General features: G+C 53.9%; 1 protein-coding gene across 1 annotated transcript in view; it reads left to right on the top strand.

The window, feature by feature from the left end:
- The first annotated feature begins 15603 nt into the window (after positions 1-15603).
- SKOR2 (SKI family transcriptional corepressor 2) overlaps positions 15604-17913 on the top strand; it is a 26436-nt gene continuing 24126 nt past the window's right edge. Inside the window, 3 exon segments of the mRNA XM_058424055.1 lie at positions 15604-16395; positions 16434-16519; positions 16521-17826. Coding sequence (XP_058280038.1) covers positions 15604-16395; positions 16434-16519; positions 16521-17826 — 2184 coding nt within the window.

Below are 17913 nucleotides of genomic sequence, written 5' to 3' on the forward strand. Positions count from 1 at the left end.
GCAGCCACAGCTGCTCTGGGCACCCTGTGCCAGGGCCTCAACACCCTCCCAGACACCAATTCCTTCCCAGGATCCCAGCTGTGCCTGCCCTCTGGCACTGGGAGCCATTCCCTGGGTGCTGTCCCTGGGTGCCTTGTCCCCAGTCCCTCTGCAGCTCCCCTGGAGCCCCTTCAGGCCCTGGCAGGGGCTCGGAGCTCTGCCTGGAGCCTTCTCTTGTGCAGCTGAGCAGCCCCAGCTCTCCCATGCTGTCAATAATGGATGCAATCTGCTTGTTATATTGAATCACGACAGAATAAATGTCATTTCGACATGGTGTACGCCTGTAAGAGACGAGGTGGGCATGTTTGAACAGTGCTGTAAGGCCAAAATTTAAATACAGCCCTGCCGCTTGTACCTGGGCAGCTCTTGATCTGCTCTCTGTTACTCACCATACATCCACAATTCTCTGTACCATGTCACCCCTTCTGCACTGCCTCGTTCTGAGCCCAGAGGCCGTGAAGCAGAAGGTGTCTGAGTCCAGCACAGGACGTAGGTGCTCAAATGCCGCTAAAACCCCGAGCTTTTGTGTCTGCTTTGTGCTACTGAGTACACTGGAAAGAAATCTATTGACATCAGTGGGTTTTGGATTAGGCTCCCGCTGTGTTATTAAGTGAATTATTAATTATTGATAATAACATAACAGAAATCACATGTTGCCTTATTCAACCATTCAATTTTGCCTTATGTGAGGGTTTTTGAAAATGCAGTCGCCGAGTTTAAATACAAGTGTGGATTGATTGTTTAGCCTCCCTACTCATTGCCAAGGAGAGAGTATGCTTACATATGGGTGTCCAGTTTTAAATGAATATTGATTGACTGAAATTCATGCCGTCTGCTTCAGTTTAACTGTTTGGCAAAACTAGAGATGTCAATAAAACTGGATTGAATTTTGAACGGTATTAAAACTTTCTGGAGCCAAGGTAATCATGATGGAAAATAGTAATAAAGGGCTGGAGACCTTACAAGAGTGAGGTTTTTTCGTGCTGCCGTGAAGCCCTCTGGGGCTAAAGGTGTTTAGTTCCAACGCTGAAAGACCAGCAGGGCTGCTAATGGCCTTCCAGCTCCTTTGGCAGCAGCAAATATAAACAGGCGAAGTAGATGCTCTAACTCCTCCCTTCCTAAAACTCAGCCAAACACTTACACTGTTGCCTCAGTTAATAAGGGAGGGGAAATTGACGCCCCACCAAGTGAGAGGAGCTTGGCTCCATGTCCGGGAGATTGGTCTCTGGGCTTGTCCCCTTTGTGGGACAGACGCTCCGCTGCCCTGCCAGCCTGAGGGGACGTGTGTCTGCCTCACCCGCAGCAGGAACGGGACTTGGCAGAGTGGGGACCAGAGAGCTCGGGAGTGCCGGGTTTGGTGTGCAAGGGTCTCATGCAGTATCTGGGGTTCATTTCCCGAGACAGGAATTCGTGGGGGGTTTAAAAGCACAGTGTGCGGTCCCTGCACCTCCGTTCTCACTGCATCCCAGTGCCCCAGCAACTTCTATTGCACTTCCTGCTTATTTATAATCACTGTTAATTGATTGCCCACTTGTCAGGGCACTTAGTGCGACTGCAGTGGGGTGGAATTAGGACACTGATCCTCCAAAATTGTTGTCACATTTCTAAAGATCATCTTGAGGATCTGTTCTATGGATTAATACATATCCCCCAAGCTTATTCATGGGCAGGTCTGGTTACCTAATCCAGCACCAGAGATGCCTCCTTAAGCCCTACAGTGATGGACTGTGGGCACTTAGGTTTGTCCCGGGAAGAAGCTGGTAGGACAAGTAGGAATAATTTCAAACCGAGAGGAAGCTGCTTTAGATTGGGAATTGGGAAGGAATTGCTGGCTGGGAGGGTGTTGAGGCCCTGGCACAGGGTGCCCAGAGCAGCTGCAGCTGTCCCTGAATCCCTGGAAATGTCCAAGGCCAGGCTGGACAGGGCTTGGAGCAGCCTGGGACAGTAGGAGGTGTCCCTGCCCATGGCAGGGGGTGGGAGTGGATGATTATGAAGGGCCCATCCAACCCAAAACATCCTATGATTCCATGAATTCCCAGAGATAGACTGGCCAGCCTCACACACAGCCACGAGCAGCAGCTGGTAGCTGAGAAAGGAATTGAACCGAGCCATCCTGCAGGCCTGGTGTGCACCCCAAGCCTGACCAAGGACTTCAACCATCCATCCCATCTCGGGGCTGGAATTGCGAGAGAGACAAACCAGTAAGGCCAGGGCCCCAAAGGAGAGCGCAGCGCTGTATGAAAAGCAGCTGTGCTGCACATGGCTCGTAGGCACCTCTTCTGAAACGCCTCTCGTCTCTTCTCTGCAGGTTTTTGGTTTTGTTTTTTTTTTTTCCCTGAAAATTTGACTGTGACTTAATAACAAAACACCAGGAAAAGCTAATCCATGATATCCTCATGTTTCCACTCCTGCGAAACCGGTGTCTGTGTTTATTACCTTCCAATTAATTAACAATCATGAGCGAATGCAGAAAGGAAAGACTTTAATTGCAGGGCCAAGCTAATCTACAATGTTGCTTCTTTGAAATTAGTTTTGTGCTTGCTTGATTTCTAAACATCAGCTCATCAAAGTGTGTTAGCACTGCTGTGAGGCAAAAGTCCCTTTTTAAGGTACCTAATATAGGGACTTACAAGATTATGCTGGGGCAAATCCTTGTAATTTCTTTTTTTTCTCCCTGATGTCAAAATCAGCTGAAGATATTTTTAAACCTCTTCTCAGTATTTTTCTGTTGTGACGAGGAACACCCCTCTTGTGGAGGTAGAAAATTTAATTTTCTGGGCAGCATTTCACTATTTGAGGCTGAAAGGTGACCCCGCAGAGGGGTTATCACACATAAAAGGAAGCTGAACCATGAGGGAGCTGGAAAAGTAGGCAGGGCACAAGGAAAGGGAATTAAACTGTTTCTGGCAATGGTGGAAGCTCAGTAGCTCTTAAAAATTCTATTACACAGTGAAGTCCCAAGCTCTAAAATTTCGTAACTTGTAATTATAAGGATAGCAGCAACAACAGAATTGGCACGGTGGGAGAAAGGTGATTAAGTGAGCTGGTGTCAAGGCAGAAGCCAGCACCTTGCCTGAGCGAGTAGTCCCAACCCCAGCAGGAGATGTTGGAGCATCAGGCGGAAGAACCACGGAATCATTTATGTTGAAAAAGTTCTCTAAGTTCATCAAGTCCAACCATTCTCCCAGCACTGCTAAGCTCACCATTAATCCATGTCCCCAAGTGCCAACCACTCCCGGGGCGGGAGCTCCACCACTGCCCTGGGCAGCCTGTGGGGCCGGACAACCCTTTCCATGAAGGAATTTTCCCTAACATCCTATCTAAACGTCCCCTGGCACAACTTGAGGCCATATCCTCCTTTGGTACAAGGTGCAGGTGCCATAAAGTTTCCTCCTGCCTGCTTCGAAAATCTCCTGTGTCCACTGTGAAGATTGACTCCATTGGGTTGTTGCAATGTTTTTAAATTTGACAGAATTGTAGGAGGGAGCATTTTCCTTTGGACCACAGAATAGTTTGGGTTGAAAGAGACATTAAAGACCATCTTATTTCAGCCCCCTGCCATGGGCTGGGACACTTTTACTAGACCAGGCTGCTCGAAGCCTCATCCAACCTGGCCTTGAATTTTTCCAAAATGCATCCAAATTTACGAAAGGCATGCGTCAGAAGGTGGATTGATCTTATGGTGCATGAAATTTAAATTAGGATGGCACGGGGGAAAGACTAGCAAAAATCTCCTGTCCTATGAGTCTGGAAATACCCGAATCAAACTACAAAGTTGCTCCCTAGTTTCTAAATTCTTGGGAGTCTTTCTTTTTTATGCAGCTTTTCAGAGATGTTTTATTATGGTATTTGGTTATTTATTTATTTTCAACTGCATTATGAAAGAGTGAGAATGAAGGCTGGGCTAGGTTTGAGTTTTTAATTCAACTACATTTTGTAAAACCTCTCTGAGATGGTGGTAGATGAATGATGTTCCCTAAACACATTCACACACACACTCATCCTTTCCAGGTGCATAAATTGAAGCTTGAAGAAGAGGTCGTATTTTTCCAACTTAGGTATGTCAACTGAGAAATCCCAATCCAAAGGAGATTGATTTTCAAAAATGCCCAGTCTGGACAGATGAGCAGCACACCAGATTACTCACAGGGCACTCTTATTTGAGAGCTTATCTTTAAAACGCTGGTCTATAAATGGTTCTCTGCAAGGTCACGCTGTAATTCATTGTGCTAAGGAGTAAAATTCCAGGTTTCTGGACGTGCTCTGGCATGATCATACCGCTACACCTTACCCCATTGATATGGTTACTTGAGGAGTTATTTCAGAGATTCTGCTATTGTGATAGTCGGGACTTTGGCACAAGTATCTGCTCGGAGGAGACTGCTCTGACCTGGGGAATCTCACCTCAGAGGCACCATGGAACCACTTGTGATGTCCCTGCCCTTCTTGGAGGGGTCAGAAATAGATGATCTTCCAGGTCCTTTCCAAACCAAACCGTTCCGTGGCTCTTTGGTGTTGGTAATGAAATTTAGGGAGCTTTGAGTCCTACAGCCACTGATTTCAGAAGGAAAAACAATTCCCTTGACTTTTAAAATAGCTGTTTAAAAAAAGCCAGGCACCTGGTATTTCAGCATACAGTTACCTCACATGCTGAAATAACAAACCAGCTGTTTGAAATTGCCTTCTGGGAGGAGAGAACCGAGACCTTCCGGTGCCTGCTCCAGTTGCTCTCCTCAATGCCCCAAGCACCGCTAAGAGTGGAGGACCACTATCTCAGCAATATCGCAATGTCGTGATAAATATCGTAACAACCCTCTCAAAGCTGATGACGCTTCCTCAGCCCCTGGAAGGGGCTTTGCTCTTTGCAAGACAACCTTTCTTTTGTAAATTCGTCCTAGATTGCTGGGCCCTGAGTGGCTGTGGGTTTCGGGTTTGCCGTCCTATTTCGGCTGTTGAAGGTGCAGCGCTGAGCTCTCTCCCAGCCAGCTGATCCTGCTGTTCCTTTAGCTCCCAGTTTAACTTCAATGGGAGTCCCAGGTGCACAGAGGAGGATCTTTAATGGATTGAACAAATAGAGCAAAGTCAAACAGAGAACACATCCGTAATGTGCACGTCTGCATACATACGTACCTGCATCAGAGGTACAGGGAGACAGCAGACAGAAAAACAATTAAAAAAAAAAAAAAAAAACCCAAACCTAAAAAAAAAAAACTTTTGGAAAAGGTTTCCTTCATAAAGCTGAGCTCCATGCAGCAGCACAATTTATACATGTCTCATTTCTGCATCATTTCTGTGCCGTGGTCAAAGAGTATTAGAGGATACATTTCTGTTCTAAATTACATCTGGGTAAATCCAGAGGAGTTCCCCTGAGCCACGTTTACCTCTAAGATTTTGCCTACGTGGGGACACTCAGGAAAATAACCCAAATTAGCTGAAGGTGAGAATTTAAAAGTGGATTAATTAAACTGCGTGAAACCCCTGTGAAGGTTGTCTTATTCAGAATTCAGGTGGTCTTCATTCAATTTAATTTAATTCACTTTGGAAATTAATTCAGATTAATTGTCCTAACAGTTTTTATGTACCTATTCTAGATTAACACTGGGGTAATAAAATGAATTGTAGCCCACTGGCTTCAAGATTATTTTTAGATTTATACCAGAAGGCTCTGGAGGAAGATTGTCCCCTGGGTGTCCAGAAGCCAGCTCTTTGCTAGTCAAGACAAAGGAACAGAAGACATTTCTCAAAGTAGATAAGCAATATACTTTTAGCTTTTGGGGCAATTTTTTTAAAGATCCGATAATAAAAAGAAGGTGAAAAAGGCAACACAGCAACAGGTTAAATATTTGTGCTTTTGACTCCTGAGTGGGGTGCCCACAGACTTGCTTTCCACTGTGGCTATATCCTGCATACATGTTATTCCTTCCGGGGGTGGGGGGGGAAGGAAAAAAATTCTTTGACATTAAGAGGAACAATATTCAAATCTCTTAATTCCAGACAATCCGATTTTGCAAGCCTGGAGCCAAATGAAAATCAAGACTACGGCAGAGAGGGCCCGCGATGTGAAAAAGGAAAAAACTGCTTTAAAGAGATAACTGTTCCCAACCTACTCCCCAAAGGAGACGACTCTTATTAAGGGCTTCTTCTTGAGACGTCTGCCTGAAGGCTTCTTCAGAAGGGATTTAGTCGTTTGCAACTGGAGTTTGAAGCCCCCTTTTCGCTGCTTTGGTACCTCAGAGGTTCTGAACCTGCCTCCTTCTACCGAGCTGGAGCTGAGCTTGGGCAGGGGGGACAGCAGAGGTGACAAGTGCTAGGCTGGGGACACTGCAAGTAGCCCAGCCAAGGACAGAGACAAGGAAACAAAAAAATAAAAATAAAGACTTCTGAATCTGTCCGGGATCAGATAAATGCCTGTGGTCAAGCAAACAAATAAACAAATGAAACCCTAAACAATAAGCAACCCGCACAAACTTCTTTCTGAGTGATTTTTTGCAGCGTTGTGTGCGTTTCTCTGAAGCACCTGGCAGTGGTGAAGGGTGATGAAAGTAAACCTCCTCCTGTCTGCTAAACGCTTTTGCATATCCGGATTTTAAATGTCCAAGATAGCTAAAAATAAAGAAGGGAAAAGAAACTTCCAATAGATCTAGGAAAAAAAAAAAAAAAAAAAATGCAACCTCCAGCCTGTTGGAGCTGCGCTAAAATGGTAACTACGATCGTAACGCAAACACTTTTAAAAAGCAGCGATTCTCGTGGGATGGAATTTGGGGGAAGGTTTGGGGGTGTGCAGCCCGGACCGCCTCAGAGACTCCCCAAGCACTGCAATTTGAAGGAAAATGCTTTAATCCTTAACAGGGCAGCAACTGCAGAGGGAAAACCCTAAAATCCCTGAACCGCCACCGTCGTTCTCGGGACATGCGGCACACTGCGGCTCGCCGCTCCTCGGAAGAAAAGCGAAGGAAGGGGAACGCGGGAAGGGGAAGGCGGGCTCCCCCGACCCGTTTGGCTGCGGTGCCCCCCGCATCGACAGGAGAGGCGCGGAGAAACGCGCAGGGTACCGCGGAGCGGGGTGAGCCCCGCCGGGCCGGAGAGAGCTCCGACGCGGGTATTTTGGGGGGCATCTCCCACGGCCACCCCGCAGCGCCCCTGTTCCCAGGCTCCCCTCCAGCTCCGCGGGGCGGAGAGGCAAGACCCGGCTCTGCAGACCCCTGGGTTCACTCCTCAAACCGAGTTTGCTTCTCGGGCAAATCCGACCTGTTTCTTGGCCCAGATACGTTTTAAACACTTTCGCCGTTATTTTATTTTTTGGGGGGGGTTTTCGTTTTTTTGTTAAGACGGGGCGCGCGAATGCCGCAGTCCCTAGTGTGTCCCTCCGCCTGCCCGTAAATCCGTCCGGCTTTTCCCGAGGGAAGAAGGACGGGGGGTTCCTAGGTAACCTCAGTATTCCTTTTTCCCCCTTTCCCCCCCCCCCCCCAGCCGGACACATTCGTGTCCCTTTCCCCTGCGAGGGTATCCCACAGCAGCTGGGACAACAGGTGATCTCCCTTCGGGGTCCAGGAGTCCCCTTTTCTGGGGGAGGACGGACACACTCCGCCGCTCTCCCATCCTCACATTCGTCGGGAGGTACGCGGCGCGTAACAGCGCGAGCCTCGGAACTCCTCGCAGCCAGCTAAAGGCTGTTCTCTTAATGAATTACTAATGAGTTAAAATTGGACAGCCGGCTTAATTAAAGCGTAGAGGCAATGTGTTTACCACATTGTAATTGAACTCATTAGGGCTCCGGCTTTGTGTTTTTAAGCAGCCGCCTCGTTCCGCACGTCGAGCGATCTGCAGGAAGCGTTTTGCTGAGGACGGGGGCTCTGCGGGAGTGCGAGGGCTTGGAGGAGGTGGCAGTGCCCCCCACACCCCCGTTAATCTCCCTCAGGGGCTTGTGCTTGTGGGGAGACACCCTTCCCGCTGTCCCTCAAAGCGCTCACAATTGGGGGGGGGGGAAGTTGCCGGCGTTCCTTTTTATTTTTTTTTTTTTTTTTTTTTTTTCCGGGAAAGCAGGGAAGAGGGACAGGAAATATTGGGGGAAGAGGGGAAGTTTGGCGTGGGGGGAGCTCGGCGAAGCAGAGTCCGCCCCTGCAACAGGGTCCCTCTTGCCCCCCCTCCAGGTGGGGAGAATGTGGGGGGTGCCCTCCTCCCGTCCTCCGCAGCCGTCGGGGCGGACCTGCCCCGGGGTAGCGGCGGGGCGGGGGCGGCCGCGGTTCTCGCCCCAGCGAGGGGAGGGGGCCGGGGAAGGGGGCGGCTTCCTCGCACCGCTTGCAAGGCGCTGCCTGGCTGCTAGAAGGCGTCCGAGACCCGACCCACCCGCGGCACAGCCGCCGCGGCAGACGCGGGAGCCAAACTTACGCGCCGCGGAGCTGCCGCGGAGCGAGAGCGGCCCCGCGCCGGCCGCAGGCCCGGAGAGCCCATGGAGCCCGGGTGTCCAGGTAAGCGTGGGGCTGGGGCGGGATAGGGGCGAGCGGGGACCTTTCGATTTGGGTGCCGCCATCCCTTCCCGCATTGAATAGCCGTGTCGCTCGCTGTCGCGATAGGTCGCGGGGTCGTGGTGGCCGCCGCGGGGAGGGGAGTGGACGGCGGCTGTTCGCTGCCTGGTGGGGTCTGGCTGGGAGAGCGCCGGTGGGAGAGAGGAGCGCGCCCGCAAGTTTGGGCTGCCGCGGAGGGAAGGGGAGATGGTTTGGAGGCGCGGCGTTCGTCCCTTCCGGATGCGCGGCTCCTCGTTCCCGCGTCTCTTTCACGTACGCGCACTTCAGCACATGGAGTTTTTGATTTTCCCGACGAATAGTGAACTTTGGGCCAGGCGTGGAGATGGGAAGGGACAAGAGAGGCTGGCTGGTCCCCAAATCCAAAGCGGGGACCTCCCGGGCCCCTGGGTAGGGGAGGGCGCGGAGCGCTCGGCGCCCGCGCAGCGCTGCGCGTCCTGCCGGGCACCGGGATGCGGGTGTGCGCGCCTCTGCCCCAGACCGGTCGGCCTTTTCCCGTTGGAACGACCCTCCTTGCCTGGGAAGCGGCAGATTTTGCGGGAGAGGTGGGATAAGAGGCGACCACCAGCCTGTGAGAGGCGTCTCCTCCGCTTGAGCACCGGCTCCGATATTTAAAAGCCGGGGGGAAATACAGATATTTTAAATTATTATTAATTAGTATTTTTTTACTGGCCGCAACTCCAAAGCCTTTGGGGGTCCGGGAGCTGGAACTCAAGCGGGGAGCCCTCGGGGAAACCTTTTTCCCCGCCCTCCAAGCCCTTGCTGTGTGTTGCTAGCTTGTTGCACAGCTCCTGCCCATCGGCTGGCCCGAAACAGGAGCTCATCCCGGTCGGTGCAAGCCTTTGGAGAAATCCGCATGGACCTGGCTTCAGGGAAGAGTGCATGTAGTAAAATCCTGTAGTATACAAATCACTTTATTTCCCCCCCCCCCCTTTTTTTTTAATGCTAATCCTGAAATCATGTCGAGGGGTAAAGGAACGGGAGGAATGCGGAGGTAAGGGCAGAGGGATGAAGTTGCTTTTAGGTATGGAGAGAGAGGGAAGGTGACAAGCCAGACCCCGAAGTGGGTAATGGGAACTGTCAAAGAGCGCAGAAGCGTAAAAGCCAAACACTCCCAATCCCCATAGGTTGTTTATTCCTCGTAAAATACAACTCTACATAGCAGGAAGTTACTGCAAACATTTATCAATAATGAATGAATCTCCTGTAATAAAATACACTGATAATTAGCTACAGTCAAGTACGTGCATTATGCCAAGGCTTTTGCAACTCTTCGTTGAAAATCCGACTTAGATAAATCCTCTTAAACAGCCTTTTAGGAAGGAAAAAAATTAAATAAATAAAAACCAGGAGCAAACCACCACCCAGCATCTCTCCTCCTTTTCTGCCGCTTCTGAAACCCAAACCGTAACTGCTCCTGAAATATAACGGAAAAGTCTTCGGTGAATTCTGAAGAGTCATTAACATTCAGCTTTAAGTGAATGTTAACAGTAAATAAAGAAATCTCTTGATTGTAATAGTTGCAACAAAGCAATAATAAACCAGTGGGCGGTCATCAGTAATGATAAATGTATCATTATTACTGCGTGTCGGGGAGCAGGGTTTGGAAAGTACTTCAGACTTTTTAGTGGCAAGCTTGGTGGCAATTCGTTTCTTAGCCTGGGAAAAAAAAAGGGGGGGCAGGGAACGCCATATAATTTTATACACAATTTAGGTGAAAATAAATTTAAATCTGTATATTACATTTTTAATTTCAAGATAGTAATTAAAGCTGGTTCATTATATCTCCTCTGAAAGTCTCTGTGCTCATCTTAATTGCCTGATTGTACAATCTGCTTTCTAAGACACCCAAGGTTACTGGGTTCTGAAAGACGCAAAATTGAGTTATTTACTGACGTGATGACTCCTCGTCACGTTTCTCTCGGAAGTTTGGGATCGCTGCTCCTCATCAGAGTCCGACTGGGGCCCTGCTTCGCCACCGTGGAAATTTGTTGCTCGTTTAAATACTTCGGAGCAGGCACGTTTCTGATGCAAGACGTTCAGCGCTCTTTAATTTATGCGTTTGGGGGGAAAAAAAAAATCAATAGCTGAGGTGGCTTTTTTTGGGAGGGGGATTTTCTTCCTTTTTTTTTTTTTCTTTTTTTTTCCTCTCCTAGTCCACCACCCCCTGGGTTGTTAATTCACGCACACCCAAACTTGCAGCTCTTTCCCTCCCTGCCGCCCCATCCTCAGGCAGAACAGAAATAATCACACCCTCGTGTTTTTAAAGAGCTGAATGGAGGGTTCGGGAGCGCCCATCTCTCCTCCCGGCCTGCCAGTCCCTTCCCGTAGGATAAAATAAAATTATAAATCACCGATTTTTTTTTTCTTTTTTTTTTTTTCTTTTGGGGTGCTGTTTCTCTCGGGTGAGCGATGCTGGCGGGGCTGGCGGGCAGCGTTCCCCCGGCGGGGATGTCCGCGCCTCCCGGCTGAGGTCTGCACCTACCTTGGGCGAGGGCCACCTCGGGTTTGGATCGCTGCGAGCATATTAAACTGAGAATTTCAGAGACCTCCATCAGACAAAAGGAGCCGTTCTCGGTTCCTTCCCTTCAGCCGGCTTGCTGGTTTTCAGCTACCGGTGGGGTAAAAAAAAAAAAAAACCTACCTAAAAATGCCCCATCTCTGAACTCTCCTGGTGTCTTTCGAGAGCCAAGGAGAAGATCCCGTTGAATCCTTTCCCCCCTCGTTATTACGAATATAGAAACATCTTTCCGAGGCGTCCTTTTGCGTCTGAAAAAAACTCCACGTAGAGATCTCTGCCCTTTTGTTGTGTCTAGCTGGGTTATTCAAGAGCAGAGACAAAAGCCCGAAGTGATGTGATCTAAATGAGCTCCGGGCTTTTCCAGATGGGACCACCTCCATTCCAAATGCCCTTTCGGCTTAATATAATAAAGTGCGATTAAAAAAAAAAAAAAAAACCAAAAAAAAAACCCAAAAAAAACCCAACCAAACAAAAAAACTACTTAGAAAAGAGCTTCGCTCTAGACCAAGCAACGCAAGCGAAATCTACACATGAAGTATTAAAAAAAAAAAAAAAAAAAAAAAAAAAAAAAAAAAGACCAACCCGAACTTCGCCGTCTAAATTTTATTAGCAGAAGAGTTTTTTTAACGATACCTTGTGCGTTTGCTACTTACACGGCTGGAAGTTTCAATGGGATGTGGAGGGAATGGATTCCCGCTGGGGGTGGCTTTCTTTGTGGTGGTTTTGTTTTTGTTTTTTTTTTAACGCACCGAGGTTTTCCTGTTTCTCGTGGCCTCTCTGCTACGATATTTAAGCGCTCTGGAGGTAAATACAGGCCATGAGGGTGGGTTGGGGTGGTTTAAACTTGGCCGGTTTTCCCCACTGCTCGTTTCCACGCGAAGCGATCCGCGGCGGGAGGGTGAGCTGCTGTCGCCCCCCGCTCGGCCGCTCCGGGGCAGAATCGCGATAGAGAAGGGAAGAAGTAAAAGCGGTCAGGACACCTGCTTCCAGCCTTCCGTGAGAAGTTTCTGCACCTTTTCCACTCTGCTTGTTGAGGGTCCGACTCCAAGACAAACGGCAACAGCCGACAAGGAAATGAACGGGAGAAATTGGAGTCGACATCAGGACAGGAGCCCCGACCCTCACCTACCCGTGAGGGCGGGTGTGGACACCCCACCTCCAGCGGGAATTCCCTTCCGCCCCTCGTCGTGGGCAGGCTGGGCTCCATCCGACCCGCGGAGACCCTGATGGGGTTGGCGGCGGCCGGAGCAGCCCCGCCGGGCCTCGCCCGCCTGGGGACACCTGCGGGATCCTCCCGGCCGCTGTTTGGGACAGCCTTTCCCTGTCAGAGCACCTCCGCCGTGCCCGTACTGAGGTTCTGCAACCCACGAGGCTTCCCAACAGGCTTAAGTAAGAAAAAGTAGAGAACGGTGTATTCTTGCCTCGCTTCCCCACGGTGCTGCTGTGGGTCAGTCTCTGCCCCAAATTCGGTGGCCCTTGCACCTCCTCCCTCTGCGGGAACCAAGACATCCCGGCCCGTGGGTTTGAGTTCTCCCTTTAAAGGGAATGGAGGAAGCCGCGCAGGTTTTACGACGGAATTCGGGAGGGTCAAGAGCACCAAGCAGGTGACAAAAAGAAAAATGGGAAAAAAAAAAAAAAGGAAAAGAAAGCTTAGTTTTACTTTTCGTTTAGTCGCTACAAAATAAATGGTAGTCACTGGGTAGCGACGACCCTGTCCTGAGCCTGTTTTACGGCTCTCCCTTCACTGAAGGTGTTTTGCAAAACCATCTCATCCCTGTCGCCTCTTCCAACGCCGGGCTCAGAGCCTGGGGCCAGGCTGACCATCCCCGGTTCTCCCGGGAATGGTCAGGGAAGAGCCGCCGGGTGATCACGGGAGAGAGGGGAGCGGTCTGCCCGGCGGCCGCTGCGGGGATGCAGGCACTGAGCATCCGCAGGATCAAGCGGCTTCTCCCTAAAAGCCCCCGTCCCTCCTGGTGCCGACCTGGGAGCGAAGACAGGAGGGGAGATTTTCTCCGAGGCGCGGTAATAGATCATACAGTGTGTGACACGGGTTTAACCAATAAAACAATTTGAATCAATTAGCTGACGGAGGAGAGTTTTGAAGTGTAAAATTCATGTCAGTCTGGCTAGGAAGCATTGATTAAAATGTCACCAATGTGAGGCTTATAGCCATTGCTCACACGAAAGCAGCAGGCTCCGTGCAGAGGAAGATCGGGAAGAAGTAGGAGGGAGGGGAAAGGGGGAAGTCTCCCTGTGACAGTTGTGACACGGGGAAGAGCAAGGTTTAATAAGAAGTGACAGAAGTAATAAGGAGAGGTGTGATGATATTATTATTATTATTATTATTATTATTATTATTATTATTATCGAGAACCCGAGTAATACCAGGATAGAGGGGAGATGGTGTGAGCTTTAGTGTGGATGTCCTGGGAAATGTCGGTGTAGAGGTTTCAGTCTGGATCTGTGATGCCCGAGGGGGGAAAAAGGAAAAAAAAAAAAAAAGAAAAGAAGAAAAAAAGAAAAAACCCACACAACAGGCAAACAACAACAAAAATCACCAAGTTTTCAGAATGTGCAGAAATACTAAGTACTGGTCATGCACACGGAGAGAAAAAGAGAGCTACAAATGTTTTTATGAAAGGAAAATTAGTCAGAGGGGTATGAAGAAACACTTGACGGTCCACTTGACTCCCCGTTTTGGCTAGGAATGAGTTTTTAATTTTCCCAGGTTTTAGCCATTTTTCTGCAGTTTTCCTGGGCGGAAAGCAGCAGTGTTGAGCGGTATCGGCCTTCTGCCTTGGGGCGGGTGGGTCGAGGTGGGGTCGCCCCGTCCCCTCCCAGCACTGCGCAGAGAGGCAGTTGGGACCCACAACCTTCCGGAGGTGATTCGTGAAGGAAGAAGAAAAAAAAAAAAATCTACATTCTTAGTTCACTGTATTAAAAAAAAAAAAAAAAAACCACCACAAAAACAAAAAAAAAAACACCCACAAAAAACCTACATATTTAGTTCACTGTATTTAAAAAAAAAAAAAAAAAAAAAAAAAAGGCAGAAACCGCTATCTTACTGCCGTCTGTTTGCTGGTGGTTTTTGTTTGTTTGTTTGTTTGCTTGTTTTCCTTAGCTGAGGGCATAAACCAATTGGAGGGAAGGGGGAGAAGTTAAAAAAACCCAAGCAGAACGTATTTTTGCGCCGTATTGGTCTTTGTGGGAGCGAAAATCTGGGTCCGGGTGCTCGTCAAAGTGGTTCTGGTGAATGACTCCGGCGTATTTGGCAATGGCAGTGAGGAAACAGATGATGCTCGTTCTCGTGAGGTTGTGGAGAGAAATGAACTTTTTTCTCTCTTTCTCCCCCCCTACCCTGTAATTTCTCCCGATCCCTTAAAAAAAAAAAAAAATACCGTTTCCGAAAAGACGCGGGGTACACAAGAATATTCCGCTCCTTGGAAGCGATTTGTCTCAGACCGTGAAGGGGCGGAGGGAGGAGGGGAAGGCGAAAAACAGGCAAAAAAAAAAAAAAAAAAAAAACATTCCACCTTCCCCCGCTCCGTCCTCTCGCCGGGAAACCGTGCGCGGAGCAGGGGGGGCAGCGCTCGGGGGGCGGCGGCGGGAGGCCGGGCCCCGACGGGGCGCCCGCATCCCCTCCCGGCGCGGGAGGAGGGAGGGAGAAGAGAGGGAGGACCAGAGCGATGGGGGAGCCGCCCCCAGCCCCGCTCGCCACCCACCGAGCGGGGAGGGGGCGTGCGGTGGGTCCGGCCCCGTCCGCCCCCCCGGGCCGCTGACGTCAGCGCGCCCACGGGGGCCGCCGCTCCGGGGGCGGGGGGCTCTGTCCGGCCGCGCGGCTCCGCGGCGGCGGGCGCGGGGATGCGCTTCCCTCCCTCCCGGCGGCTGCTGGAGGAGGAGGAGGACGAGGAAGGTCCGCAGGCGGCACGGCCGGAGCGCGGCCGCGCAGGTAACGGGCGCCGGGTGGGGAGGATGCCCGGGCAGCCGCGGGCGGCGGCGAAACTTTGGGGGAGTGTTTTTTGGGTTGTTTTTCGTTCCTCTTCCGCGCTTTTCCCCGTCCGCGGGCGTGAGGAGAGGGGCTCTCTCCTCGATCGCCGTGTGCTCCGCGTGGAGCCCTCCCGGGTGGCGGCGCGTTTCCGGGACGGGGAGACGGACGCGCGTCTCCGCTGCGCGTTTGGGGTCGAAGCGCCCCTGGGTCGGGGGTTCTTCCAAACGGGGACGGTTCGCTCGTGTGCCGTCATCTCCACAGCCGCGGTGGGGTGCGCACGTCGGGGAGTCGGGGGACGGACACCTCCGGGGACACCCCCGGCGAGGACAGAGGAGGGTTGGGGGAGTCGGGGTCGCTCGGGAGCAAACCTCCCCGGGGGTAGCGCGTCCCCATGTCGGCAGAGCGGGGGGAGCGGGAGGGGGGGCTGTGCGGCGGGGACCCCCATCCCTGGAAGGGCTCGGCTGACGGCGCTGTGTCTCTGTTCCCCTCCCCTCCCGCAGCTAGAGCAGAGCAGCCCCCCCGACGCTGAGACGATGGCGACCAGCCCGCTGCCCGGCCCCACCGATATCTTGCTGCCGTCGCCGTCCAGCGCGTACCCGCCGGACCCCATGAACCAGCCGAGGGCCGGCCACGCCGCCATGAAGCCCAACCAGGTGGGGCAGGTGATCCTCTACGGCATCCCGATCGTCTCCCTGGTCATCGACGGGCAGGAGCGGCTGTGCCTGGCGCAGATCTCCAACACGCTCCTCAAAAACTTCAGCTACAACGAGATCCACAACCGGCGGGTGGCCCTGGGCATCACCTGCGTGCAGTGCACGCCGGTGCAGCTGGAGATCCTGCGGCGGGCCGGGGCCATGCCCATCTCCTCCCGCCGCTGCGGCATGATCACCAAGAGGGAGGCAGAGCGGCTCTGCAAGTCCTTCCTGGGGGAGAACCGGCCCCCCAAACTGCCGGATAACTTCGCCTTCGACGTTTCCCACGAGTGCGCCTGGGGATGCCGCGGGAGCTTCATCCCGGCCCGCTACAACAGCTCCCGGGCCAAGTGCATCAAGTGCAGCTACTGCAGCATGTACTTCTCGCCCAACAAGTTCATCTTCCACTCCCACCGCACCCCCGACGCCAAGTACACCCAGCCCGACGCCGCCAACTTCAACTCCTGGCGCCGCCACCTGAAGCTGACCGACAAGAGCCCCCAGGATGAGCTGGTCTTCGCCTGGGAGGATGTCAAGGCCATGTTCAACGGAGGCAGCCGCAAGCGCGCCCTGCCGCCCGCCCCGCCGGCCCCGGCCGCCGCCGCCCCCGCCGCCTGCCACCCGCTGGGCTCGGTGAAGGCGGCGGCGGTGGTGGGCGGCGGGCTGCTGAGCCCGCACCTCCTGGCCGCCCCGCCCGACCTGCACCAGAAGCGGCCGCGCTTCGAGGAGGACGAGGAGCTGCAGGAGGCGGTGGCGGCGGCGCACGGCGGAAAAAGCCCGCGGAGCTACCCCGTCATCCCGGTGCCCAGCAAGGGCTCCTTCGGCGGCATGCTCCAGAAGTTCCCCGGCTGCGGCGGGCTCTTCCCGCACCCCTACGGCTTCCCCGCTGCCGCCTTCGGGCTCTGCCACAAGAAGGAGGAGGGCGGCGGCGGCGATGCCCTCGGCGGGGCGGCCGCGCACAAGGCCGGCGGAGCGGCGGCGGCGGGCGGCGGGCTCTCGGGGCTCTTCTGGCCGGGCAGGAAGGACGCCGCCTTCTACCCGCCCTTCTGCATGTTTTGGCCGCCGCGCACCCCGGGCGGGCTGCCGGTACCCACCTACCTGCAGCCGCCGCCGCAGCCCCCCGGCGCCCTGGGGTGCTCGCTTGGGGGGGACGGGGCCGGCCTGCTGCGCCAGGCTTTCCTGGACCTCTCGGAGCCCGGCGGCGAGGCGGGGCCGGCGGGGCTGGGGACGGGGCCGGCGGGGCTGGGGACGCCGCCCGCCGCCGCCCCCCCGTCCGCGCCCGCCGCCGCCGCCGCCGCCGCCGCCGCCGCCGCCCGGGACCCGCTGTTCGAGTCGCCCCCCGGCGGCAGCGCCGAGCCCGCCTCGCCCGCCGCTTCCGACGGGGGCAGCGGCGGCGGCGGCGGGCGGGTCCCCCCGCACCACCCGCACCTGCTGGAGGCGGCGGGCGGGCGCAAGGCGGGCGGCGGGTACCACCACTCCAGCGCCTTCCGCCCCGTGGGCGGCAAGGAGGACTCGGAGAGCCTGGCCAAGCTGCACGGCGGCGGCGGCGGCGGCGGCCCCCCGCGCTCCGCCTCGCCGTTGCAGCTGCTGCTGCCGCCGCCGCCGCCGCCGCCCCCCGAGGATGCGGGGTGCGAGAGGCACCCGCATCCTCCGCACGCCGCGCACCGCCTCCTCTCCCCCGGAGGCACGAGCTGCAGCTTCGCCAGCGAGGAGAGCAGCGAGGAGGAGGAGGACGAGGAGGAGGAAGACGAGCCCGAGGTGGACGTCGAGGGGCACAAGCCCCCCGAGGAGGAGGAAGAGGAGGAGGAAGAGGAGGGCGAGGAAGAGCCCCGCGGCGGAGACCCCTTGGCGGCCGGCGGCCGCTTTCCATCCGCCCGGGGTCTGCCGGAGAAGGGCGGCCGGGAGCGCCCCGCCGCCGGCCCCTTCCCACGTCCTCCCGTCGAGGAGAACCCGGGGGATGGCCAAGCCGCACCGCAGCCGCCCGCCGGGGCCCCGCGGGCGGGCAGCGGAGGCAGCAGCCCGGCACATCACCCGGCGCCCGAGGAGCAGCCCCTCTACAAGGATGTAAATGCTCTGTCAGGCCCCTTCCCTTCTCTGTGGCTCCCGATTACCCCACCCCGAGGCGGGAGGGCTCCCCCGGTGGGGACATGG

This window comes from Hirundo rustica, chromosome Z, assembly GCF_015227805.2.
Source record: "Hirundo rustica isolate bHirRus1 chromosome Z, bHirRus1.pri.v3, whole genome shotgun sequence".
In the NCBI taxonomy this organism is placed as follows: Eukaryota; Metazoa; Chordata; class Aves; order Passeriformes; family Hirundinidae; genus Hirundo; species Hirundo rustica.